The sequence below is a fragment of the Neolamprologus brichardi genome, chromosome 14 (assembly GCF_056152115.1).
Source record: "Neolamprologus brichardi isolate AB-2024 chromosome 14, ASM5615211v1, whole genome shotgun sequence".
NCBI classification, from domain to species: domain Eukaryota; kingdom Metazoa; phylum Chordata; class Actinopteri; order Cichliformes; family Cichlidae; genus Neolamprologus; species Neolamprologus brichardi.
The window spans coordinates 26344378-26370634 of NC_142117.1; the positions used below are offsets into that span (position 1 = coordinate 26344378).

A 26257-nucleotide genomic window follows, 5' to 3' on the forward strand; every position below is an offset into this window, starting at 1 on the left:
AATGTTAAATATTAAAGACAGTTATTTAGTCGTTTTTGTTGTTGTTCTTTTAAATTGCAGTTTACATACAAAAAAACAGACTTTTCAAAGAGAAGCATTGACTTTGCTTGCTCCACTGTAAAATTTACCTATTACGGAAATTAAATGTAATTGAAACTCTTTTAATAAACTACGCTTTCAACTTGAATTCATTTAGCAGTTCTAATCTATATTTTTGTATATTTGGTCTGTCTTGAACTAATCGTGACTAAAACCATGCTGATCATTTCAAGAAAACAACTAATACAGGTCTCAACTTTCAACTCTCAACTTTCTTCAGTGCAGTTTGTTTCCATTTCAAAATGTGCTACAATCAAAACGTAACTATAGTGACAATTCCAGGCTCCCCGACATACAAGGTTCTCCAACAGTTTCCTAGAAGGTCTCTCCAAACAGACTGTAAGAAGCGTGTCATCCAGAGAGTTTATCTCCCATTGAGAACTGGGAGTAGTGCAAGATGGCGGCGCGCACAGATGCAGCGGCTCTATGCTCTCCACTTAGGTGCTTTTCTTTTTCTTTTCTCCACATTTCTTTTTCTTTTGTTTTTCTTACTGTAAAGCCAAATTTACCTACAGCCATCTGGAATTATGCAACATTCGATGCAACAGCCAGATCCCCATTACCAGTGATTATCAGAGGATGCACAACATACTCCTGGAGATAGTGAGAAAATTCGGCGCTCTGTGGATTCTTATTGCCAAGAAATAAGAATCCACAGAAATGCAGGTGGCGGAAGGAATGCAAACAAAAGCAGGAGTGCCGGTCGGGCCTGCTAGCTACGATAAAGAAGCAGCCTTTCAAACTACAGCTCCCAAGCATCTTCCTGACCAATGCACGGTTGGTCATCAAAAAAATAGACGAACTGAAACTACTTCTCACTGCACAGCAACTTGTACGCAACTGTTGTGTCCTGGTTGTCACAGAGACATGGCTACGATAGCGAATTCCCAACGCCTCGATGCAGCTATCAGGTCACACAATGCACCGCAGTGACAGAAAGACTGCAGCGGGGAAAAGCAGAGGAGGAGGATTGTGCATTTACACACATAACAACTGGTGCACAAACACTAAGATCATCACCACAGTCTGCTCCCCAGGCATAGAGGCAATGTCTGTCATGTGCAGACCCTTCTACTTGCCCAGAGAACTGCCTGCAGTCCTAATAACAGCAGCCTACTTACCACCAGACGCTAATGCTAGCTCAGCCCTTGCCTACCTGCACGACACAATCTCTAAAATGCAATGGGCATATTCAGAGGGAGTATCATTGCAGGGGATTTCTTAAGCATGCTTAAGAACTGTGCCTAAATTTGTTCGACATGTGAAATGCCCTGCGAGAGGGAATAACACCTTGGACCAACTCAAATATTACTCAAATATTAAGCAAGCCTTCAGATCTTTTCCCTTCCCCCACCTGAGTATGTCCGACTAGGGCGGGTATCGTCACTGATTCCTAGAATCGATTCAATTCCGATTCACAAGGTCCCAAATCGATTCGATCCATGATTCGATTTAATTCGATTCGATTCGATTCAATTCGATTTGAATCTGGGAAATTTTGACAGTCAGAAATATTATAATTCCGATCAGTACATTTACATATTTTTGTATCTATAAAAAGGAAGCTGACACACGCAAGACCTTATCAAAGGTGTGTGAGTGATTTTCCTGGCCTGTGATTTTATAAAAATATTCTGCAGTACATCAAAAACGAAAACCATTAATCAACACATGAACCTTACCTCTGATGTTACAGCGGTTTTATTAGAGACACGGCTAAGCATTTTGCATTTTGCATAATTTTAAAAAGTTTAAATTTGTTCAGTATTGAACGGCAGAAATTAGGTTTTCTTTTCGGAAGTATATAAAAGGAAAAAAAACCCCGTCGGCCGACAGCACTGTGAACAACGGTAGACTTGTGCGTAACAAGCAAGCGAATAATGAAGAAAACAGATTTTCTTCTTTTGCTGCTGGTTCGGTCAATATTGTTTGGAGAGACATCAAACTAACAGCTTTAGAATCAGAATCATAACAACTCCAGAAAGGTATGAGAGGGCCTGAAACACATCACCAATTACAAGTGCAATGGGAAAAATACAGATAACATGGACATCTCATTAGCAGAGGAACTTAACCACTCCTTTGCCTGCTTCGAGAAAGCTGCAGTCACCCCCACCATGCACACCGCCCTGCCCACAGCCTCCTCTGAGCACAGCCCTCACACATTTAGCCTCCAAGAACACCAGGTTCGCAATGTGTTCAGCGCAGTTAATCAAAGGAAAGCTGCTGGTCCTGACGGAATACCTGGTAGAGTGCTCAAAGCCTGCGCTGTCCAGCTGCCTCCTCAGTTCATCAGACTATTCAACCTCTCCCTGTCACATGCCACTGTCCCTGAATGCCTGAAATCAGCAACAATAGTCCCAGTCCCCAAATCCCCCACCATCAGTGACTACAAACCCATCACACTGACTCCAGTGGTTGCAAATTGCTTCAAGAAGCTGGTCCTAAATCACATAATCACTGCCTCGCACCCAGCTTCGACCCCTACCAGTTTGCCTACGAGGTAAACAGGTCCACCGACGATGCAATTTCCACTGCCCTCCACTCCACTCTCCATCACCTGGAGAATCCTGGGACATCAGTAAGGATGCTCTTCATTGACTTCAGCTCGGCCTTCAATATCATCATCCCAGACATTCTTATAGCCAAGCTGGTAAACTTGGACTCCCCCCCCCTTCACATGTGTATGGAACTTTCCCACAGACTGTTCACAATCATGGTTGGCAACCAGAGATCATCCACCCTGTCGCTCAGCACTGGCTCACCACAGGGATGTGTGCTGAGTCCACTCCTACACATCATCTACACTAATGACTGCACCCCCATGCACTCCTGCAACATCATCCTCAGCTTCTTCCCGCGGGCTGTCAGAACTCGTAATGCAAACTAAGAGTGTGAACAGACTTCTCCCATACAACCATTCTGCTATTGATCAACTATGTTGCTGCCATCCCATGTGCAATATCTCAGTCTTTCATTGTTCTGTGCAATATTTTTGGCCCATGTGCAATATTTTTGGTATGTCCAATATTTTTGGTCTTTGTGCAATATTTTGGTCTCAGTGGAATTACCATCCCCACCCTAAATGACCTTAGCCCCTCCACCCTTATTTATTTATTTATTATTGTAACGGCGGATATGTAAAGCTATCTCATATTCACGTAATATAACGTCTGTGCTTTTATTTTGGTGACTTCCCGTGTGACCGGAAGTGAACGATGTAACGGCGACCAACTTGATGTACAAAAAAGACGGAAGAAAACGGTAAACTAATGCTAATGGAGAAAAGGGAGAGAAAAACATAGTTAAATTGTACAAAAGCGAATGGTTCTAGCTACAGTCGACAGGGGAACAAGGTTTGTAATGTATATGATTTAATTTGAGCAATCTGAAATGCATAATATGTATTATATAGTTTAATAGAAAACGGTTAGACCAGCGTAATGAGCGGTTAAAATGGTGTTACATAAATAACATGGTAATTGTTTTATTTGTTTGTCTAGCTCTTACGTTGGTTCGTTGTCTGATACACGGCATGGAATAATAAAGGTCATTCAACAACCATCAGTTCTGGCCTTCTCAGTTCGACTGGATGCTACAATTATATTATATAACAGTCCTTGTATATGGCCTCACAATGTTTCTGTTCAATGTTTCTACACTCTAAGAAATGACACACTGATGTTGTTAGCATTATGTAAATGTTTTATGTTAAAACTAATGCCACCAATTGGTTTTTAACTTTAAACACAAGTATGTTGTTTTGAATTTAATTAACAACACAATATTTCAATACAACAAATTGCAGTAAATTAAATCCAACGTAAAAAGTTCATTTAAAATGAAGAGCACTTTAATTTAAAGAGGATTGTCCTAATAGGCTCTCCGTACTTCTGAGTTTGCACATGTGCAGTGTGGAAGTTTGATCATCCGCCATTTTCAACTGAGACTTGCATGTGCTTAGTATCCTGGATAGAATCTATTATTTGGTAAGTACAACAATTTAAGTATGACAAATTTGATTAATGTATACTAACTGATAAACTTCTGACACTTTCGGGAATACTTTTGCATTTTTTTAAACAAATGATGCCTGGTAAATTTTTTAACACTTTAGCTTAAGAAGTGTTAGAAGTATGAAGACATTTAACAAATATTGTTGAACCTGCTTCGGTGTAATTTTCCAAAATCCTTTGCAATTCCTGTTAAGGTTAGACTTTCCTACTGAGACCGACAGTTTTAAAATTACTCCCAACATCTACCGCACCTGCTCCCTGACATCAGTAATGACCACCAGGAGCGCCAGCGATCCTGTAGTTTGAAGAATGAAATGCATGTGTAGTGTATTTTAGAAACATGCATCAATTAAGTTGCTGCATTGTTTGAAAGAATTCGACTCCATGTTGATTTCTGGTTTAGTGTGAAACTCAGAGATTTAAGCGATTAACACTTTGATTTGTAAAGTATAAGACATGCGTTTATCTGTTGTCATTGAAGTGCAGAATAATGTGTAATACTGTTATATATATAATGCATTTAACTCCTTGTATCAGTTTCCATTGGTTATCAAAGTAACAATTTATGTGTTCCCTTTTCATTTTAGGTTGTTAGCTAGTTCTGTCTCTCAATAGATGCAACAAAAGTGGCTCAGATGTGGTTGTAAGTATTTGAGGTATTAATGGAACATGTACAACATAGATAAACAAATCTATGCTCTTTAAAAAAAATAGTTATTGATGATGATTAACAAACTTCTTTCATTTTTTTCTAGGTTTTAAATGTGGAAGTGCAGACAGTGTGCTGAAAGTGTTTTGACAAGGTACCAATTACTAAAGCATTACAGATTAAAGCATGGCCATTATGGTCAAAGACACTCATATCCATGCACATACTATGAATGCCCTTGTTCATTTAAAACATGGAATGCTCTCAAAACACATTTGAGTCGATGTCATATTGATTCTTCAAGTAGATCAGGAGAACCAGTTATCTTTACATGTTCCTTGTGTCCTGGAAGCGAACTGATATCAGTTAAAGAGTATTTCTCCCATATTAACAACCATCTTAAGTGTTTTGAGACTGTCACTTGTGTCTTTCAAAACTGTTCATTTCAAACTAATATATATGGTACTTTCAAATCGCATAAGAATAGAAAACATGGAAATTGCACAGAAAAAGACTTTAAACCTGAAGTTTTGAAAGGGTTTGTAAATGAAGATCAGCTATCTGAGGAACACTTAACAGATGATAGAGAAAATCACTCTAACTCCAGTGGTCCTAGTTTTGTTGAAGCTGAAAATGAGAACTTGCAGGAAACCATAATTAGGAAATTTGCTGCTGTCTTGCTCAAATTAGAGATTTTTTCACATGTACCCAGCTCTGCCATTGATGAATTGTTGGAAGAATTACACTTCATTTTTACTTCTGCTGTAGTGCCCGTTTCAAACACAACCGCTGTTGAGGTATTCAGGAGGCACGAAGTTCAGGCTGACTTTCAAATAATTAATGAAGTTAACCTTGCCATTAATGCAAATAATCCTGTGGTGAAAGCTATAGCGAAGGGTGGTCCACTTTCCACCTCATTTAAAGGTAAACAATATTATAAAGAATATTTTGAAGTTCTGGAACCTGTTGAGTATAAACTTGAAGCATATTCCAATAAGACTTTTCAGTATGTTCCCCTGCTGAAGTCTTTACATCAGTTACTTTGCCGTAAAGATATAATTGATAAGCTTGTTGACAACTACACAACCTGCCTTGAAAGTAATAACCAATACACTTGTTTTCAAGATGGTGAGTATTACAAAATAAATCCTTTTTTTTCTAGTGAAGTTTTGCGGATCTCTCTGTGTTTATATGTAGATGATTTTGAAGTTTTCAATCCATTGGGAACATCACGCAAGAAACACAAGCTTTGTGCTGTGTACTGGACTTTTGGTAACTTGCCCCCTGGTAGCAGCTCAGCCCTTTCATCAATCTATTTAGCACTGCTGTGCAAAGTGGATTTTGTCAAAGAATACGGCTATCAAAAACTTTTTGAGCCACTGTTGCATGACCTAGTAACTTTAGAGCAGGAAGGGGTTTTTATTCCACAGCTTGGATCATTCATTAAAGGGACCGTTCAGTGCGTTATAGCTGATAATCTTGGGGCTCATGGCCTAGCTGGATTTATTGAGAGTTTCTCAGGAAAATATTTTTGCCGCTTTTGTACAGCTCAGCTTTCAGACATCCAGCAGCTCGAGGTGAAATCAGGAGCCTTTGACCGCAGGACCAAGGAGGTTCATCAGTTGCATTTTAAAACCTGTGAGGAAAAAGGGGTAAGCTGCTTTGGTGTAAGGACAGGATGTGTTTTAACTAAGAGCTTATCTCACTTTAATGTGATAAGTGGATACCCACCTGACATTGTCCATGATCTATTCGAAGGCATAGTTCCCGTTGAACTGGCAAAGTGCATTGCAGTGCTAATATCTAAAAAGTTATTTACTCTTCAACATCTGAATAATCTCATACTGTCTTTTCCCTACAAATGTGGGGATAAAACTAACCGTCCTCATGTGTTACCCAAAAACCTGCAGCAGAAGCACACAATTGGTGGGAATGCACATGAAAATTGGTGCCTTCTTCGGTTACTTCCACTAATTGTTGGAAAACTTGTTCCTATTGATGAACCTGCATGGCAGGTGATATTGTATTTGAAAGATATTGCAGATTTGGTTGTGGCAAATGTTCATACTTTAGAATCTATTGCATATCTGGAATGCACAATCTCAGATCATCGTAAATGCTACCAAGCACTCTTTCCTGATCAAAGGTTGTTGCCAAAACATCATTTTCTGGAGCACTAACCTGAAATGATTAAATGTTTTGGTCCTCTTGTATCATTATGGACTATGTGGTTCGAGGCCAAACATAGCTTTTTTAAGCAGGTTGTTAGGCACATACATAATTTCAGAAATGTAACATTTGCACTGGCAAACAAGCATCAGCTAATGGTTGCTTATAATTTGCTTCGCCCTGACAATGAGAAGTCTTCATTGGAAGTTTTGCAAACCTCAAGAGTCTCAATTGATACCCTTCATGATGATGTTGTGAACTCGCTTGTACAGAAGCACCCAGAAATCTCTGAAATAAACCTGGCCCAAAGTGTCACTGTCAATGGCATCAGATATAAAAAGGGCATGATAGTTGTGCATGGATCCTGTGGTGGTCTTCCGGGATTTTCAGAAATAATGCAGTTGTGCATTATTAAAGACGAGTTGACTCTTATTGTTAAAAAACTCAACTCCTATTATAGAGAACATTATCGAGCCTTAGAGTTGCATCCAACAAGAGAGTTCGCAGCAGTTGATCAGAAGGAACTTGCTGACCACTATCCATTGGCTGAATACAAAGTTGGATCCCTACGAATGGTAACCTTAAAAAGATTTGTACATGTTGCTGGTAAGTTTTATTTTATATTTTTTCTTAGTGGTGACTTCAGATCTTTGACACATTTACAGTAACACAAAGCCTAGTTTATACTTCTCCACCAGCAGACCAATACATACACTCAGGCACACTGACGGAGCTTTGAACCTTTCAAACTTCTCCGCTGCTTTGTGACTGTTTCAAAGCAATTTGCCAGGGCAGCAAGGTGGTGCATTGCTTCTTGAGACTGGCACAACTCATGTGACTCGCTATCTTTTAATCTTTCCGGGATTGATTGTTTAAAGCTTGTATCATCAGACTTCATCAGCTAGATGTTCTTCAATCTGCTCCATGGTAGAACTCTGCTTTCTACTCTCTTTTTACCTCTTAAATCGCTGTTTTTGTGAGATGAGAAAACCGGAAGAGTGACTTTCTTGAATTGAAGTAGTTAGCTGACCAATCACAGGCTTGTGCTGTCCATGGAGTTTGACATTTATCTAAAAACTTGGGCATGTCTCTGTCCGTCCTTGCGAGTCTGCTACAGGGTGCTTGCCTTGCGCAAAATGACACGGCACGTCTCTGTGCCCACACTGACGAAGAAGTATAAACTAGGCTTAAAAATTAAATTTTAGATTGGTTTTCATTAAGAAACATTAACGGGTAATTTAGTTGCAAATAAATTCCACCAAAATGAAAAGAAAAGTTGTTTGTTTGTTTTCTTTTTGTTTTCCAGAATGAAAACAAGATGGCTGCAACTTTAAGAATCATTCTTGGAGAGGACAACGCATCAAAATTATCTCTTCCCAATGGGATACCCAGTTCACTAGAGTACCTCAAGGAAGAAATTGGAAGGCAATTTGGTTTGACTGGAAACTTCAGGCTTCAGTACAGAGACATTGAATTTGACAACGAGTTTGTGAACTTGACACTGCCTTCAGAAATCAAAGACAAGTCCACAGTTAAAGTTGTTTACTTGCCAGTTGAGTCGGATGTAGTCTCCCTCAATGCCACACCCCAGGAAAGAGATGACTGTTCCACCCCATGTTCTCTAGCTGATACAGACATTATTTCTTCTGCTGAATCTACCTCGTCAGATTCTTCACTTTCAATTCAATTCAATTCAATTTTATTTATATAGCGCCAAATCACAACAAATGTCGCCTCAAGGCGCTTCATAGATACAGAGAAAAGCCCAACAATCATATGACCCCCTATGAGCAAGCACTTTGGCGACAGTGGGAAGGAAAAACTCCCTTTTAACAGGAAGAAACCTCCGGCAGAACCAGGCTCAGGGAGGGGCGGCCATCTGCTGCGACCGGTTGGGGTGAGAGAAGGAAGACAGGATAAAAGACATGCTGTGGAAGAGAGACAGAGATTAATAACAGATATGATTCAATACAGAGAGGTCTATTAACACATAGTGAGTGAGAAAGGTGACTGGAAAGGAAAAACTCAATGCATCATGGGAATCCCCCGGCAGCCTACATCTATTGCAGCATAACTAAGGGAGGATTCAGGGTCACCTGGTCCAGCCCTAACTATATGCTTTAGCAAAAAGGAAAGTTTTAAGCCTAATCTTAAAAGTAGAGATAGTGTCTGTCTCCCGAATCCAAACTGGAAGCTGGTTCCACAGAAGAGGGGCCTGAAAACTGAAGGCTCTCCCTCCCATTCTACTTTTAAATACTCTAGGAACAACAAGTAGGCCTGCAGAGTGGGAGCGAAGTGCTCTAATAGGGTGATATGGTACTACAAGGTCATTAAGATAAGATGGGGCCTGATTATTTAAGACCTTGTATGTGAGGAGCAGGATTTTGAATTCAATTCTGGATTTAACAGGAAGCCAATGAAGGGAAGCCAAAACAGGAGAAATATGCTCTCTCTTTCTAGTCCCTGTCAGTACTCTTGCTGCAGCATTTTGGATTAACTGAAGGCTTTTCAGTGAGTTTTTTGGACATCCTGATAATAATGAATTGCAGTAGTCCAGCCTGGAAGTAATAAATGCATGAACTAGTTTTTCAGCATCACTCTGAGACAGGATATTTCTAATTTTAGAGATGTTGCGCAAATGGAAGAACGCAGTCTTACATATTTGTTTAATATGTGCGTTGAAGGACATATCCTGGTCAAAAATGACTCCAAGGTTCCTCACAGTGTTACTGGAGGCCAAGGTAATGCCATCCAGAGTAAGAATCTGGTTAGATACCATATTTCTAAGCTTTTCAGCGCCGAGTACAATGACCTCAGTTTTATCTGAGTTAAGAAGCAGAAAGTTAGTGGCCATCCAAGTCTTTATGTCTTTAAGACATTCCTGCAGTTTAACTAATTGGTGTGTGTTATCTGGCTTTATGGACAGATAGAGCTGGGTGTCATCTGCATAGCAGTGAAAATGTATGCTATGTCTTCTAATGATGCTGCCTAGGGGAAGCATGTATAATGTAAACAGAATTGGTCCTAGCACTGAACCCTGTGGAACTCCATAATTAACCTCAGTGTGTGAAGAGGACTCTCCATTTACATGCACAAATTGGAGTCTATTAGATAGATATGATACAAACCACTGCAGTGCAATACCTGTAATACCTACAGCATGTTCTAATCGCTCTAACAGGATATTATGGTCAACAGTATCGAATGCTGCACTAAGGTCAAGAAGGACAAGCACAGAGATGAGTCCACTGTGAGAGGCCATAAGAAGATCATTTGTAACCTTCACTAAAGCTGTTTCTGTGCTGTGATGAACTCTGAAACCTGACTGAAACTCTTCAAATAAACCATTCCTCTGCAGATGATCTGTTAGCTGTTTGACAACTACTCTTTCAAGGATTTTTGATATGAAAGGAAGGTTGGAGATTGGCCTATAATTAGCTAAGACTGCTGGGTCTAGAGATGGCTTTTTGAGTAAAGGTTTAACTGCAGCCACCTTGAAGGCCTGTGGTACATAGCCGATTATTAGAGATAGGTTGATCATATATAAGATCGAAGAATTAATCAATGGCAGGACTTCTTTGAGCAGTTTTGTAGGAATGGGGTCTAAAAGACACGTTGATGGTTTGGAGGAAGTAATTATTGAAGTTAACTCAGAAAGATCGATTGGAGAAAAAGAGTCTAACTTAACATCAATGGAACTAAGAGTAGCTGTAGATAATATTACATCTGTGGGATGATTATTGGTAATTTTTTCTCTAATGATAAAAATTTTATTTGTGAAGAAGTTCATGAAGTCATCACTAGTTAACGTTAAAGGGATGGTTGGCTCAAAAGAGCTCTGACTTTTTGTCAGCCTGGCTACAGTGCTGAAGAGAAACCTGGGGTTGTTCTTATTTTCTTCAATCAGTGATGAGTAGTAAGCTGTTCTGGCTTTGCGGAGGGCTTTCTTATAAAGCAACAAACTATTTCTCCAGGCTAAATGATGATCCTCTAAATTTGTGACACGCCATTTCCTCTCCAGATTACGAGTCATCTGCTTTAGGGTACGTGTTTGACAATTATACCACGGGGTCAGGTACTTCTGATTAGAGACCTTAGTTTTCACCGGAGCTACAGTATCCAGAGTCATACGTAGTGAGGAGGTGAAATTATTAACAAGATAATCGACCTCTGTTGGGGTAGCGTTCAGATAGCTGCTCTGCTCTGTGTTGGTACAGGGCATTGACGATGATAACAGTGGCTGGATTATATTCTTAAACTTAGTTACAGCGCTTTCAGAAATACATCTACTTTGATAAAGTCCACTCTCCACTGCTGCGTAATCAATTATTGTAAATGTAAATGTTATCAAGAAATGATCAGACAGGAGAGGGTTTTCAGGAAACACTGTTAAATGTTCAGTTTCTATGCCATATGTTAAAACAAGATCTAGAGTGTGATTAAAGTGGTGGGTGGGTTCTTTTACATTTTGAGAGAAACCAATTGAGTCTAACAACAGATTAAATGCCATGTTGAGGCTGTCATTTTTAGCATCAACATGGATGTTAAAATCACCCACAATAATTATTTTATCTGAGCTCAGAACTAAATTAGATATAAAGTCTGAGAAATCAGACAGAAACTCTGTGTAAGGCCCAGGTGGACGATAGATGATAATAAGTAAGACTGGTTTCTGAGTTTCACAGCTGGGGTGGACAATGTTAAGCATCAGGCTTTCAAATGAATTAAAAGTCTGTCTTGATCTTTCATTAATTAATAGACTGGTGTGAAAAATTGCTGCCAAACCGCCCCCTCGACCTGTGCTTCGAGATTTCTGGTAGTTAGAATGACTCGGGGGTGTTGATTCATTTAAACTAACATAATCATCCTGCTGCAACCAGGTTTCTGTAAGGCAGAGTAAATCAATTTGTTGATCAATTATTAAGTCATGTACTAACAGAGACTTGGAGGAGAGAGACCTAATATTTAATAATCCACATTTCACTGTTTTACTCTTTGGTTCAGATGTGGATACTGTATTGTTCTTTCTTTGTAAATGTTTAAGTTGTTTGTTGCTGGTTTTTAGTTTGTTTTTAGTTTTTTTGGAAGCAGACACAGTCTCTATGGAGATGGGTTTTTGGGGGGGTAGCAGGAGGAGAGAAGCTGCAGAGAGGCGTGTAAGACTGCAACTCTGCTTCCTGGTCCCAACTCTGGATAGTCATGTTTTGAGGGGTTTAATAAATTTGTCGATATTTCTAGAAATGAGAGCTGCTCCATCCAAAGTGGGATGGATGCCATCTCTCCTAACAAGACCAGGTTTCCTCCAGAAGGTTTGCCAATTATCTATGAAGCCCACATCATTATTCATACTGTACTTTTCATACTTCATTCACTGAGATCACAACCATGGCCCTTGAAATTCCAAATACCTGAGTTTAGTTATGAGGTGCAGTTTCAGTTAGAACAAGGAAACCAAGCCTTCCTTAACAACGGTACTCTTCTGAATCCAAGTACCAAACTCAAATCTGATATATTGCAAAGTTTGGCATCAGAAATGGTCAAATACAAAATCTATCCTTCCAGCGCAGAATTTGATAATGTAGCGGAGGCCTTGATAACAAAATATCCATGCTTAAAGGAGCAAGGTTCAGTCACTGGCTATTATGGATGGAAAATCAGCCTGAAATACAAAATGGCAAACTATCGAACTAGACTAAGGAACATCGGCTGCCAAGAGCTGACCATTAATTCAGTGAAAGAAAAGCGAAGTGGCATGGGTCCAGGTCCCAACCAGGTGAAGAAGCCACGGAAGGCAGAAGTCAACTTCTGTCCGGATTATCCACCAGGTGAAACTAAAGAGAGCCTTGAGGAAGAAAGGAAAGCTCTTCTACTAGAGGTCAAAAAGAAGAATAATGATCAACTAATTAAAAGAAAAATGGAAAAAACCTTTGCCTACCGAAGACAGGAAATCATCAAAGACATGCCATTCATTGCAGAGGTCAAAAACAGATGGCCTGCCCTGTTTTCAGAGACTGAGGTAATTCTTACTAACTTTGTTATTGCAAGTCATTCTTATAAGAACTTGTATTTGAATTCAATTCAATTTTATTTATACAGCACCAAATCACAACAAAAGTTGCCTCAAGGCGAAGAAGAACAAAGTACTGTAAATTGTTAATTTTAAAAGATACAAAATGTTTGACTGAAAGTTGTAACATTCTTGCATGTGGCCTCTAATAAAATTAATAGAGAATACTCTCTAGTTGTAATTTTTAATATGTTTCAGGTTGTTGCAGAGTTCACCCGCATCACCATGGTCCCTTTGTTGTCGACTTTCATGGCCAAGCTGGACCACTACGCTGACCACCTTCTTAGAGTGTTCAAAAAGAAGGGGGGAACAGCTAAACGCAATATCAACTTAATCATGGCAGCCATGGATGGGGTATGTATTTTAGTTGACCTTGATTGAGCTCTGAAATTATTTGAATGCTTCTTCAACTTCTGTGTCTGTCATTACTCAGAAATTTTTTTCAACTGAAATTTTGTGTATTTGAATATTTTGTGGATACATGTGAATCAGTGACATGCAGTCAAGTGAGGCACCTTAATTAGAAGTAAAATACAAACAAAAGAGAAATTCAATTTGTACACTAGATTTTAAATTTGCTTTCTGTGGGATTTCAATATTTTTATGGTCAAAATTGCTGTCATTACAGATTTTCTGTTCAAATACAAGGTAAAACGCTGAGAGGAGGCAATGATGATGCTGTCTCTCACCGCGGACACACACATGCGCAATCCCACTGATGTTTCTCTAAATCGCCAACATACATGTTTGATTACACATGTAATACAGATGATGACTTTCTGTAGACTACCTAATTTTTTTGACGAATGTGTGTTACATGTTTAATGTTGTTGGTCATAAATGTGCTGCAAAAATGCATGGAGTGAGGCTGATGGAGGGCAGTGCTGAACCCTAAAGGCAACATGAGAGGTACACGTATATGGATTCACAGTGTAATCACATTACACTGAGAGCGCCATTGACACAGTGGATAAAGCAGCGCACTTAGGGAACATCAGTAAATTTCAGAAAGGACAAATTGAAACCAAATCAGTCCTAAGCAATGAGACGCACCAATTTTATTTCAATGCATCTTCTATTTATAAATTAATAAATTGATGTAAAATTAATGATTTTTCTATAATTGCTTCCAAGTCATTTGACCAATTTATTTACTACACACAAAAAATGAGACACACCAAACCTAAATAAATTTTAATGCATCTTCTGTAGGGCTGGGCATCTTATTGCATCGCTTATCAATATTGTAATAACACACGTCCTATGTGATTAAAATGATAGACTGCTTTCAAACCTCTAAAAAAATAAATATGATAATTTAGTTGAGACTATTACTTCCATTAATGTCAAACTTATCATCAATTCAATAAGATAAATAACTGCTGGTTTGTCTAAATAGCACATTTGCGAAGTTTAATTTGCAGTATTTGTGAGGCTACATTGATAGATTTATAGGCAAAAATACTATTATGATGTTTTATCGTAACTCTTATTGTTATCTAAGGAGCTTGGAAAGAAAAGCGTCTGGACTTCTTCAAGTTGCTTGAAGACGTTTCACCTCTCATCCGAGAAGCTTCGGATGCAAAAATGAAAGCTTTCACGTAATATCAAAATTGAAAAGCTGGGTTTGGGTTCATATATTTGTTTATCTGACTCAGAGGAGTCAGTGCCTTACCAATCATGAACCTCACTGCACGTCACTGTTGTGAGTTATGAAACATTGCTTAATCACTTATCTGGATTATGTGTTAATATTTTTGACTTTGTTTTGTAAAGAGGTTGAAAGGAACCAAAATAGGAAACTTCTCTCATATTGATTTCTTATCTCCACCAGAATCCCAGCGTTGATGTTCGACGGGAATGCATTCTGAAAGCTGTCTGTGTCTACTTAAATGAAAAGCCAGATGACCTGTTCAAGGAATTCTTGGTAAGTTAAAAAAGGAAAACGATCAGTTATTTTCCTTTTTTTAATTTAGGATTGGAAATGGAAGGTGGACTTACTTGTCCATATGTATATGTATGCAATTAACTTATTTTTTTCTTTTCTTTTTATTTAAAGGATGTGGATCTTGGAGCAAGCAGAGAAACGGAGCAGCTGACTTTGGGAGTCTATGTTGTCAGACATGAAGGAGCAGACTCTGCAGATACACCTGAGGACATTGGTGTCATCATAGAAGGATGCACTGTGCTGCAAGCTCTTAGTGATGTGGCAAAGGGGTGTGCCCTCCTGCTTGGACTAATCTACAGTCTAAATCTGAGCTACCCAAAGCACCTGAAATACACATTTGAATTTCTTCAGAAGGTGCTGATGGAGTTGGATGGGAACAACCTATCCATGAAGGTGCAGGTTCTGAAAAACAAACTGCTTGAGTGAAACAGCCTGCACTGAACTATAGAGGACACTGAACTTTAAGGTTCTCGAACCCTTCTCTTTGCACTTTATAAACTGTTGTGTTTGAATTGCCACAAGAACTTCTGCAAGGCCTTTCACTTTTCTGCGTTCTTTGTTCTTGAACTTTTACCAACATCCAACTACACTGAAAAAGACTGCTCCTAACTTTGGACTTCAGTTGAAGTTTTGAAGCAAAGGTTATTTTTCTAAATATGGACAAAAATGACACTAAAGTAATTTCTACCTGCTGTTTGCAGGGCTGTATTGTGGGCTTTTTATTGTAGCCAAATCAAGCTTAAATTAAGTCATGTTAATGTTAAAAATGTTTGAATCAGAACACTTTCCAGTTTTAATTATTTCAGTTTAACATGGCATTCTGTATCTTGTCTTCCTGCACTTAAAATGCAGTTGAATATATGTAAAAATTGTTTAGGAAAAAAGATCTAGAACCATTTGAATTGCACAAAGTGTGCTTCAACAAGTTTTACACAAAGTGTTATTAAAGTTAGGTTAACTGAATAAACTTGTGTTTGATTTATTTAATTTACAAACTTAAATAGAGTAAGTTGCAATTCTGTTAAAGTGATTTAATCCTATAGTTTCAGTAGAGCGTGTTTTGGGTGAGTAGATTTATCAGATTTACTTAAAATTTCTTGTTCAAATTAAATGTATCATACATTTTATATTTCACTAACCCAGTTGTGTGGAACCGGTTGACATAACTGGGTGGAGTAAATACAACATGTTGTTTCTTAAAGTAAGTAGAGCTTGTTTTGGTTGAGTAGGTTTTATTTAGTCTTCTCAATTTAAGTCAACAAGGTTAGTTAGATCAACATTATGATATTTAGCTAATACAACATGATTGTTTTGATTTGCATTTAATTATCCAAATGTTATCAGATATACTTAAAATTTCTTGTTCAAATTAAATGTATCATACATTTTATATTTCACTAACCCAGTTGTGTGGAACCGGTTGACATAACTGGGTGGAGTAAATACAACATTTTATTTCTTAGAGTGTACACATACACCATGTATATAGTTTACTCACATAAATGTATACATATATATTGCTTTTTCCCCCCTTGTTGTATATTGTTTTCTTTACTTTCACACCTTTGTGGTCCAGCTACCCAATTTCGCTGTACAAGACACTGCACAATGACAATAAAAGCTCTAAGTCTAGGTCTAAGAATCAGAATATTTTATTAATCCCTAAGGCAATTATGTCGAATGCAGTTGCTCGAAGACAGTAACAGTAACAGACTAAACTATTTCAACAATACAATATGTTACAGATTTTACAAATTTAACTATTTAAAACCAGTCAGAGTGGGCACACTCCGTTTTGCGTAACTATTTTTAAATGCCTGTAGAACTGCAACTACGTAAGCTAGCGCAATCATTTTTTTTGCATATGAAACCGGAGGAGTTGTACTTACATCTTATGTCATTAGCTTGTCCTAGGTCACGGTCTCCTTCCACATGTAGCTTTGCAAAAATTGCATAAAAAGCACTTTCAGCAACAAAAACATAATATTTCAGAAACACGCTTTGCCAATCCGACCAGCTGTTCATAACACTTCCTACGTTGGAATATACGTCAGCGCGAACTATCGCATGTCTGCCATTACCTGCCCGAAACTGGAAGTGATGTCATTTTTGTGCAAAATTTAGTTTTTTACCTCCAGGGTCTTATAATCTTATACTGGTGTTTTTAAAAGTCATGTTTGACTTTATGACTTTTCTGTATAGTTTCTGGGATGCTTAGAACTCAACTTGCACTGCTGGAAATGCACATGCTGTTTTTTTGTTTGTTTGGCTTTTTTTTTGCAAATATGCATTGTAATATTTATTTTCGTTTTTCCTGCAGTATATAAAAATTGGTGTATCTCAAAAGTAAAACCGTGAAGACACTCAAAATAAATTTCCTGTTGTTGCAAACTATTTTGTGCAACTTTTTTGTATTTACAGTTTTGAGGAATAAACCTCTTAAATTTTTCTAACTAGAAATATATGTAAAAAACAAAACAAAAACAATTTTCAATTTTTTTGTAGTTTATTGCACTTTTTTGCAATTTGTGTAGTTATTATGCACTTAATGCATACATAAGTTTGGGCTATAATGGTTGTATTGATGTATAGCAACTTGAAATGTTCCCAAAAATGGCACTACAGCATGTAAAAATATAAAGATACGCTTTGGCAGACTTGGTTCTATGGTAGGTCTTAAAGAATTAAGAAATAGCACTAATATATACATATCAATCAATTATGAATATCAAGAATTAACAGAGGTGCTTATAAATAAATATCAAGAATACTGAAATGAATATTACAGAGTAGAAAAGAGCATGCACAAAAAGGGTGTAACTATTGCAGTGTTTACAGTGTATTAGATGGAGTTGTACAGGGAAATGGCCACGGGCAGGAATGATTTCCTGTGTCGTTCAGTAGCTATGGTCATAGTACCTATGGTGTCCTAGGCTCCATTAATGCTAAAGAGGTAAGTATTATTTCTCAGTTGCAGTGAATTAAAAGGAGAAAATAAACAGTAGAAAGAAGAAGAGAAATAACAATTTAACATAAACCAGTGACACATTCCAGGCCTGACCAACCCTGGCAGGGCTCCTTGGATGAGGGTGTAGTGATAATGACCAAAACACCCAATGAATCCAAGGTCCACCACTGACTAAGTGTCCCAAATTTTAATATGATAATTTAGATCAGATCTTTAATCCATAAACCCAACCTAAGAAGAAAAAAATGGCAGATTAGCTTGGGTAAAAGACCGACAGTTGAGGCACGCAACGATGTGTGCTGCCGGCAAAGTTTCTGGGTTGCTTTTCCTCATAACAGCCATCCCTCAAGATTCTCTCCATTTAAAGCAATGCATTATCGGGAACTGTAGCATCTAGTACTCTTACTGAATCAGTAGAGAGGTCTATTAATACATGTTGATTGAGAAAAGTGACTGAAAGGTAAGTACTCAATGCATCATGGAAATCCCCCAGCAGTCTACACCTTTTGCAGCATAACTAAGGGAGGACTCAGGGTCACTTGATCCAGCCTTAACTATATGATTTAAAAAAAGGAAATTTTTAAGCCTAATCTTAAAAGTAGAGATCCCAAATCCAAAGTGGAAGCTGGTTCCACAGAAGAGGGGCCTGAAAACTGAAGGCTCTGCCTCCCATTCTATTTTTAAATACTCTAGGAACAACAAGTAAGCCTCCAGTGCGAGAGCAAAGTGCCCTAATGGAGTGATTTGGTACTATAAGGTCATTAAGATAAAATGGGGACTGATAATTTAGGACCTTGTATGTGTATCCTGAGTCTCCTGACGGTTTGCTAGAATCTCTTTGAGGCAGTCCGAAAGTCTTTTTCCATAGCCTCTCCGAATGGTGCTCGAGCCTGACACTCAGACAAAAACAGCTGGATAGAGTGTTGATTTCTTTTTGATTATATTTTGATTAGATCCCTTATTTGATTAAAGAAGGAATAACTATCACCAAAAGCACATGCATTAAACTCTGTGACAGGACTATCTTACATTACCACAAAGGCTGGATTTCAGGCCTTTTTCTTCACATTTGAATGGAGCTGAGCTGAGGGATCATGACACTGTGAAGGACACTGCAGGATTTATCTCTTAGTTGAACCTCTGATTCAGGAGGAACAATGAGGTTTTCATCCAGGCTGTGAAACTGGACAAGCTCTTTATCCTCTCAAGGATGTTTGAGAAAGTGGACAAGTGTGGACAGAATATCTTGGTCTGTCCAGGCTGGTGGATGTTCTCCACTATGATGGCCTCAAGATTTCATCTTTACTTTTTGCAGATGATGTGTTACTGTTTGCTAAATCAAGTGGTGACTTCCAACTTGCATTGGAGTGGTTTGCGGCCAAGTGTAAAAATCAGCACCCCCAAGTCAGAGACCATAGTTCTCAGCCGGAAAAGGTGGAATGCAAACTCCATCTGGGACAAATTACTACCCCAATTGAAGGAATTTAAATGTCTTAGGATCTTGTTCACGAGTTTGGGGAAACTGATGGATTTGGGAAACGTGCAATGATACAGGCACTGTACAGTCTGAGCTAAATTTTTAATTTACAGGTCAATTTAGATTACAACTTAGATTTAGATTACAACTATTCAACTGTGGCCATGAACTCTGGGTAGTGATCAAATAAGTAAGTTGTTGTTCCTCTCTTTTAAATCAAATATGGACTGGAGTTTTTAATATGATTCTGTTGTACATTCCACGTTAACTTTGCTGTACATGAATAATGTTATGTTATTTTTGCTATTCTTCTTTTGTGTCACTTGATATGCACACAGAAACACCTGTTACTCTGATAATTCTTCAGTGAGTTATTACTGATGACTAATTTACTCACAGTGTTCCCTGAATTTGCCTGGATACAAAGCAATCTCAAATGAAAAGTATACTCCACCTTCTTCCCTGATGGGTGGTGTGCAAGATTAAACAACACAGTAAGTCAATAAAAGGGAATGGCAAAGAATAAAACCTAATGACTGATCTCAACAATTCAGAAAGCTGCCATGTGCTCATCTTTGCGAAACAATTTAGTCGTGGTTGTTTTGCTGTGTTCCTGTGTTTTTTCGACTCTATCCACTCTTCAGGTTTCTTTCTCCTGTCAGCTGCAGGGACAGTTTCATCTAAATGAGATGCACAAAACTGGAGATGTGATTCTGGGTGGACTGTTTCAAGTCCATTTCTTTTCAAGTGTTCCTGATCTGTCTTTTACCTCGCAGCCACAACAGCCTACTTGCCATGGGTAACTATGAAAGGGAAACAGAATGAAAAAAATACAATAAGAAAACTGTCAAACTTAGTGCCAGTATAAATATGTATTTTGTATCTGAAATAACTACACAATGCGTCTTCTTTTTCATTTTTTTCTTAATATATGTCTTTGTTATTCAGTATCCTTAATTGTTTATAATATTTCTACTTTTGCAACTTTTTCAAAAGGCACTTGTTTCCTTGTAATTTAAAACCTGTGTTGTATTATACATATTAGTAATTAAAATTTTCTTGTCTTAGTGTGTATGTCCTAGGATTTAAGTCCGCACAGACCATGGCGTTTGCTATTGATGAGATCAACAGAAACTCAAACCTGCTACCGAATGTGACTCTGGGATACACTCTTTATGATAACTGCCTTGAACTTGGAATTGGATTCCGTGGAGCATTGTCATTAGCCAATGGTCAAGAGGGTCAAATTGTAGTTCATGATACATGTGTTGGAAATCCTCCAGTCATAGGGATTGTGGGTGATTCGACCTCTACAAATTCTATTGCCATCTCCAACGTCTTAGGCTTGTACAGAGTACCTATGGTAAGTTTTGTGCTTGACCATGTAACAGTTTTCTTGGATTACGTTGATTTAATTGAAAATGTAAAACCATTTTATGAAAAAAAATAATAATACTAATAATGCAGTCATGATGACAAAGTAAAGATATCTCTACATGGATAGCTCCCGAATATACAGTCTGTGTCTTTCACAGGTGAGTTATTATGCCACGTGTTCCTGCCTGAGTGACCGTCAAAAGTATCCATCCTTCTTTAGAACAATCCCAAGTGATGCTTTCCAGGTAAAAATTTGTCATCAAAATTAAAATGGAAACGCAAAAGTCTGTTTCAATATCTGTGTAAAAGAAGAACAAAGAAAGATATGAAAATATTAGAAATAATAATATACTTAGTTTTGAGAATTATGCTCTATTTCGTTTCTGTATTGTGTCAAAGAATAAAGCTAAATTGCAATTATATTTAAAGTTTTTCTTTTCTTTTTAATGCCCTTACACTTTAATCTGTATTCACTTAGGTACGTGCAATGATCCAGATTCTAAAGCATTTTGGCTGGACTTGGGCAGGTCTGCTTGTCACTGATGATGATTATGGGCTTCATGCAGCCAGATCCTTTCAGTCTGAGCTGAGTGTGTCTGGTGAAGGTTGCCTGGCCTACAATGAGGTTTTACCCTGGGACAAAGACACAGATGAACTCCGGAGGATTGTTAATGTGATGAAAACCTCTACAGCTCGAGTTGTCATTGTCTTTGAACATCCTAGTCGCATAATACACCTTATAGACGAGGTTTCACTTTAAAACACTTTAATGATTAGTAGTTACAGAGGTCTTGATAATTATATTGTGTAAAACACGTATTACGTATCATTGTCAGTACAGAAATGAGTACAAAAATGTAATAATTCAGAATTCATTTTAAAGATCAAAAACTGTTTCAGTAAAGAAGTTGGAGGTTCAGTATTACTTCATAGACTTGGTCTAATTTAATTCACAGGTAGTAAGGCAAAATGTGACAGGTCTACAGTGGATAGCCAGCGTGGCCTTGACAGAATCTGTTGTGCTCCAAACACCTCACTTTATGCCATACCTGGGTGGTATACTTGGTATCGCCATTCGTCAAGGAGAGATACCAGGGCTCAGGGATTTTCTGTTGCAAATACATCCTGATCTACATCACGACAGTAGCTACGGAAATAGCTTGGTGAGACTTGAACATTTTTACTGTGTGTGTGTGTGTCACAACAATTATATATTTTCTTAATGTGTAATAAACATTTTTCAAAATATTTCAGGTGAATCAGTTTTGGGAATTTACATTTCAGTGCAGATTTGCTCCAGCTCCAGCAGGCTGGCTGGAAGGTGGAGGTGCACTATGCACTGGACAGGAAGATCTAGGAAATGTGGACAATGAGTACTTGGACATTTCCAACCTACGAACTGAGTATAATGTGTACAAAGCCGTTTATGCACTGGCATATTCCCTTGATGACATGCTGCGGTGCAAGCCAGGAAGAGGACCTTTCAGTGGGAACAGCTGTGCCTCTTTGCAGTCACTGGAGCCTTGGCAGGTGTGTTGTCATTGTACACTCCACCTTTGAACACATTGTTTTTGCATGCTTTCAGACTTTCTGAAAAGGGATTTGCCATACTTGTGAGCAAAAGTAGTTAAGTTATTTAAGTCATGGAGGTCATTAACTTCTGTACAGGATTATTAGTAATGTGCCTTGGTTGATTGAGACTTAGATAAAAATGACTTTATATATGTAGGTACCATGGATATAATATTATATTTGATTACTGAACTGAAAAATTGCAACTGTTTGCATTGTAAAGTTACTGGAGCCATGGCAGATGTGATATCATTTTATACTCCATCTATGAATAAATCATTCGTTCTATAATTAGTTTCGGAGCAGAAAGTAATTTACTTATTATACATTCCTTTTAAACAGCTTGTTTATTACATGGAAAGAGTGAACTTCACCACTCCATTTGGCGATCAAGTGTCATTTGACGAGAATGGTGATATAGTACCAATTTATGATGTTATTAGCGCGTTGTGGCTCCGTGATGGAAACACTAAAATTCAGAAAGTGGGTGAGGTTAAAAGGTCAACTTTAAAAGGTGAAGAACTCACACTTGATGAAGGCAAAATCTTCTGGAACTTTGAATCCAAACAGGTTAGATATGTTTTTATTTGACAAATACCTTTTATGACATTTACAATATTTAGAATTGTAGCAGGCAATAAATATTTATTTTTTTATGTCCAATAGCCACCTCGATCAGTATGCAGTGAGAGTTGTCCTCCTGGTACCCACATGGTGAGAAGGAAGAGAGAGCCCGAATGCTGTTTTGACTGCATCCCTTGTTCTGAGGGAAAGATCACTAACAAGAGCAGTAGGTCTTTGTCTTTCTGTATGACACATTTGATTTAATTTCTGTGAAATATAAGATGCATTTCAACATCAACCCTTCTTTGTCAGACTCCTTGGGGTGCACCAGTTGTCCAGAGGATTTTTGGTCAAACCCACAGCGTGACCACTGTGTTCTTAGGAAAACAGAGTTTCTCTCCTATCATGACCCTTTGGGTATTTGTTTGACAGCAATCTCCTTACTGGGAACATTTATATGTGCTGTTGTTCTGGGGATCTTTATCTGCCATTGCAGAACACCTATAGTACGTGCCAACAATTCAGAACTTAGTTTCCAGCTATTAATGTCACTCATGTTGTGTTTTCTGTGTTCACTTTTGTTCATTGGACGACCCAGGATGTGGACGTGTCAGCTCAGACATGCAGCATTTGGCATCAGCTTTGTGCTGTGTGTCTCATGCATCCTGGTAAAAACCATGGTTGTTCTGGCTGTGTTCAAAGCCTCCAAGCCAGGAGGGGGAGCCAGTCTGAAGTGGTTTGGTGCTATGCAGCAGAGAGGAACAGTTCTGTTTCTTACATCTATTCAGGCAGTCATCTGTACTACCTGGCTTGTCTCTTCCTCTCCAACTCCACATAAGAACACCCAATACCACAATGACAAGATAGTGTATGAGTGTGCAGTTGGGTCCACTGTTGGTTTTGCAGTGTTATTGGGCTATATTGGTGTGCTGGCTGTCCTCAGTTTTTTAATTGCATTCCTGGTGAGGAATCTCCCTGATAGTTTTAATGAGGCCAAGCTCATCACATTCAGCATGCTGATCTTCTGTGCTGTGTGGGTGGCCTTTGTTCCTGCTTATATCAGCTCACCAGGAAATCTTGCAGATGCAGTAGAGGTATTTGCCATTCTTGCTTCAAGTTTTGGACTCTTGATCACACTGTTTGGCCCCAAATGTTACATAATCCTGTTGAGACCGGAGATGAACACAAAGAAAGCTGTTATGGGCCGTGGAATTGTGTCATAAAACTTTCAGTTCAAGTCAAAAAAAAAAAAATTTCCGCACTCTATTGACCAAAAATTAAATAAACAATTAAAATGAAGAAATGTTAAATATTAAAGACAGTTATTTAGTCGTTTTTGTTGTTGTTCTTTTAAATTGCAGTTTACATACAAAAAAACAGACTTTTCAAAGAGAAGCATTGACTTTGCTTGCTCCACTGTAAAATTTACCTATTACGGAAATTAAATGTAATTGAAACTCTTTTAATAAACTACGCTTTCAACTTGAATTCATTTAGCAGTTCTAATCTATATTTTTGTATATTTGGTCTGTCTTGAACTGATCGTGATCAAAACCATGCTGATCATTTCAAGAAAACAACTAATACAGGTCTCAACTTTCAACTCTCAACTTTCTTCAGTGCAGTTTGTTTCCATTTCAAAATGTGCTACAATCAAAACGTAACTATAGTGACAATTCCAGGCTCCCTGACATACAAGGTTCTCCAACAGTTTCCTAGAAGGTCTCTCCAAAAAGACTGTAAGAAGCGTGTCATCCAGAGAGTTTATCTCCCATTGAGAACTGGGAGTAGTGCAAGATGGCGGCGCGCACAGATGCAGCGGCTCTATGCTCTCCACTTAGGTGCTTTTCTTTTTCTTTTCTCCACATTTCTTTTTCTTTTGTTTTTCTTACTGTAAAGCCAAATTTACCTACAGCCATCTGGAATTATGCAACATTCGATGCAACAGCCAGATCCCCATTACCAGTGATTATCAGAGGATGCACAACATACTCCTGGAGATAGTGAGAAAATTCGGCGCTCTGTGGATTCTTATTGCCAAGAAATAAGAATCCACAGAAATGCAGGTGGCGGAAGGAACGCAAACAAAAGCAGGAGTGCCGTTCGGGCCTGCTAGCTACGATAAAGAAGCAGCCTTTCAAACTACAGCTCCCAAGCATCTTCCTGACCAATGCACGTTGGTCATCAAAAAAATAGACGAACTGAAACTACTTCTCACTGCACAGCAACTTGTACGCAACTGTTGTGTCCTGGTTGTCACAGAGACATGGCTACGATAGCGAATTCCCGACGCCTCGATGCAGCTATCAGGTCACACAATGCACCGCAGTGACAGAAAGACTACAGCGGGGAAAAGCAGAGGAGGAGGATTGTGCATTTACACACATAACAACTGGTGCACAAACACTAAGATCATCACCACAGTCTGCTCCCCAGGCATAGAGGCAATGTCTGTCATGTGCAGACCCTTCTACTTGCCCAGAGAACTGCCTGCAGTCCTAATAACAGCAGCCTACTTACCACCAGACGCTAATGCTAGCTCAGCCCTTGCCTACCTGCACGACACAATCTCTAAAATGCAATGGGCATATTCAGAGGGAGTATCATTGCAGGGGATTTCAACAAAGCATGCTTAAGAACTGTGCCTAAATTTGTTCGACATGTGAAATGCCCTGCGAGAGGGAATAACACCTTGGACCAACTCAAATATTACTCAAATATTAAGCAAGCCTTCAGATCTTTTCCCTTCCCCCACCTGAGTATGTCCGACTAGGGCGGGTATCGTCACTGATTTCTAGAATCGATTCAATTCCGATTCACAAGGTCCCAAATCGATTCGATCCATGATTCGATTTAATTCGATTCGATTCGATTCAATTCGATTTGAATCTGGGAAATTTTGACAGTCAGAAATATTATAATTCCGATCAGTACATTTACATATTTTTGTATCTATAAAAAGGAAGCTGACACACGCAAGACCTTATCAAAGGTGTGTGAGTGATTTTCCTGGCCTGTGATTTTATAAAAATATTCTGCAGTACATCAAAAACGAAAACCATTAATCAACACATGAACCTTACCTCTGATGTTACAGCGGTTTTATTAGAGACACGGCTAAGCATTTTGCATTTTGCATAATTTTAAAAAGTTTAAATTTGTTCAGTATTGAACGGCAGAAATTAGATTTTCTTTTCGGAAGTATATAAAAGGAAAAAAAACCCCGTCGGCCGACAGCACTGTGAACAACGGTAGACTTGTGCGTAACAAGCAAGCGAATAATGAAGAAAACAGATTTTCTTCTTTTGCTGCTGGTTCGGTCAATATTGTTTGGAGAGACATCAAACTAAC

At 38.5% G+C, this 26257-nt stretch overlaps 2 protein-coding genes across 3 annotated transcripts; both read left to right on the top strand.

Moving 5' to 3' along the window:
* The first annotated feature begins 12377 nt into the window (after positions 1 to 12377).
* LOC148098930 (uncharacterized) lies at positions 12378 to 15434 on the top strand. 2 transcript variants are annotated; one of them, XM_087851593.1, is made up of 4 exons: positions 12378 to 12949; positions 13199 to 13354; positions 14835 to 14927; positions 15060 to 15434. In XM_087851593.1, the coding sequence occupies exons 1-4, from the start codon at positions 12467 to 12469 to the stop codon at positions 15372 to 15374; spliced, it is 1047 nt and encodes a 348-aa protein (XP_087707719.1). In that variant the 5' UTR covers positions 12378 to 12466; the 3' UTR covers positions 15375 to 15434. The 2 variants fall into 2 exon arrangements, with proteins under 2 accessions (XP_087707719.1, XP_087707720.1); XM_087851594.1 differs by lacking the exon at positions 12378 to 12949 and having other exon boundaries at positions 13170 to 13354.
* Positions 15435 to 20082: 4648 nt separating this feature from the next.
* Positions 20083 to 24129, top strand: LOC148098931 (extracellular calcium-sensing receptor-like). Its single transcript, XM_087851592.1, has 9 exons — positions 20083 to 20192; positions 20462 to 20756; positions 20929 to 21015; positions 21249 to 21518; positions 21727 to 21933; positions 22025 to 22300; positions 22685 to 22912; positions 23009 to 23132; positions 23219 to 24129. The coding sequence occupies exons 1-9, from the start codon at positions 20083 to 20085 to the stop codon at positions 24127 to 24129; spliced, it is 2508 nt and encodes an 835-aa protein (XP_087707718.1).
* Positions 24130 to 26257: the final 2128 nt, after the last annotated feature.

Bases quoted from the DNA above. Each gene is read 5' to 3' on its own strand.
- LOC148098931 (XM_087851592.1), top strand. From the start codon at position 20,083: ATGCACAAAACTGGAGATGTGATTCTGGGTGGACTGTTTCAAGTCCAT. The intron at 21,016-21,248 runs GTAAAAATTTGT...GTATTCACTTAG, and splicing joins TCCCAAGTGATGCTTTCCAG to GTACGTGCAATGATCCAGAT. The intron at 21,519-21,726 runs GTTTCACTTTAA...TTTAATTCACAG, and splicing joins TAATACACCTTATAGACGAG to GTAGTAAGGCAAAATGTGAC.
- LOC148098930 (XM_087851593.1), top strand. From the start codon at position 12,467: ATGGTCAAATACAAAATCTATCCTTCCAGCGCAGAATTTGATAATGTA. The intron at 13,355-14,834 runs GTATGTATTTTA...TATCTCCACCAG, and splicing joins TCATGGCAGCCATGGATGGG to AATCCCAGCGTTGATGTTCG. The intron at 14,928-15,059 runs GTAAGTTAAAAA...TTTTATTTAAAG, and splicing joins ACCTGTTCAAGGAATTCTTG to GATGTGGATCTTGGAGCAAG.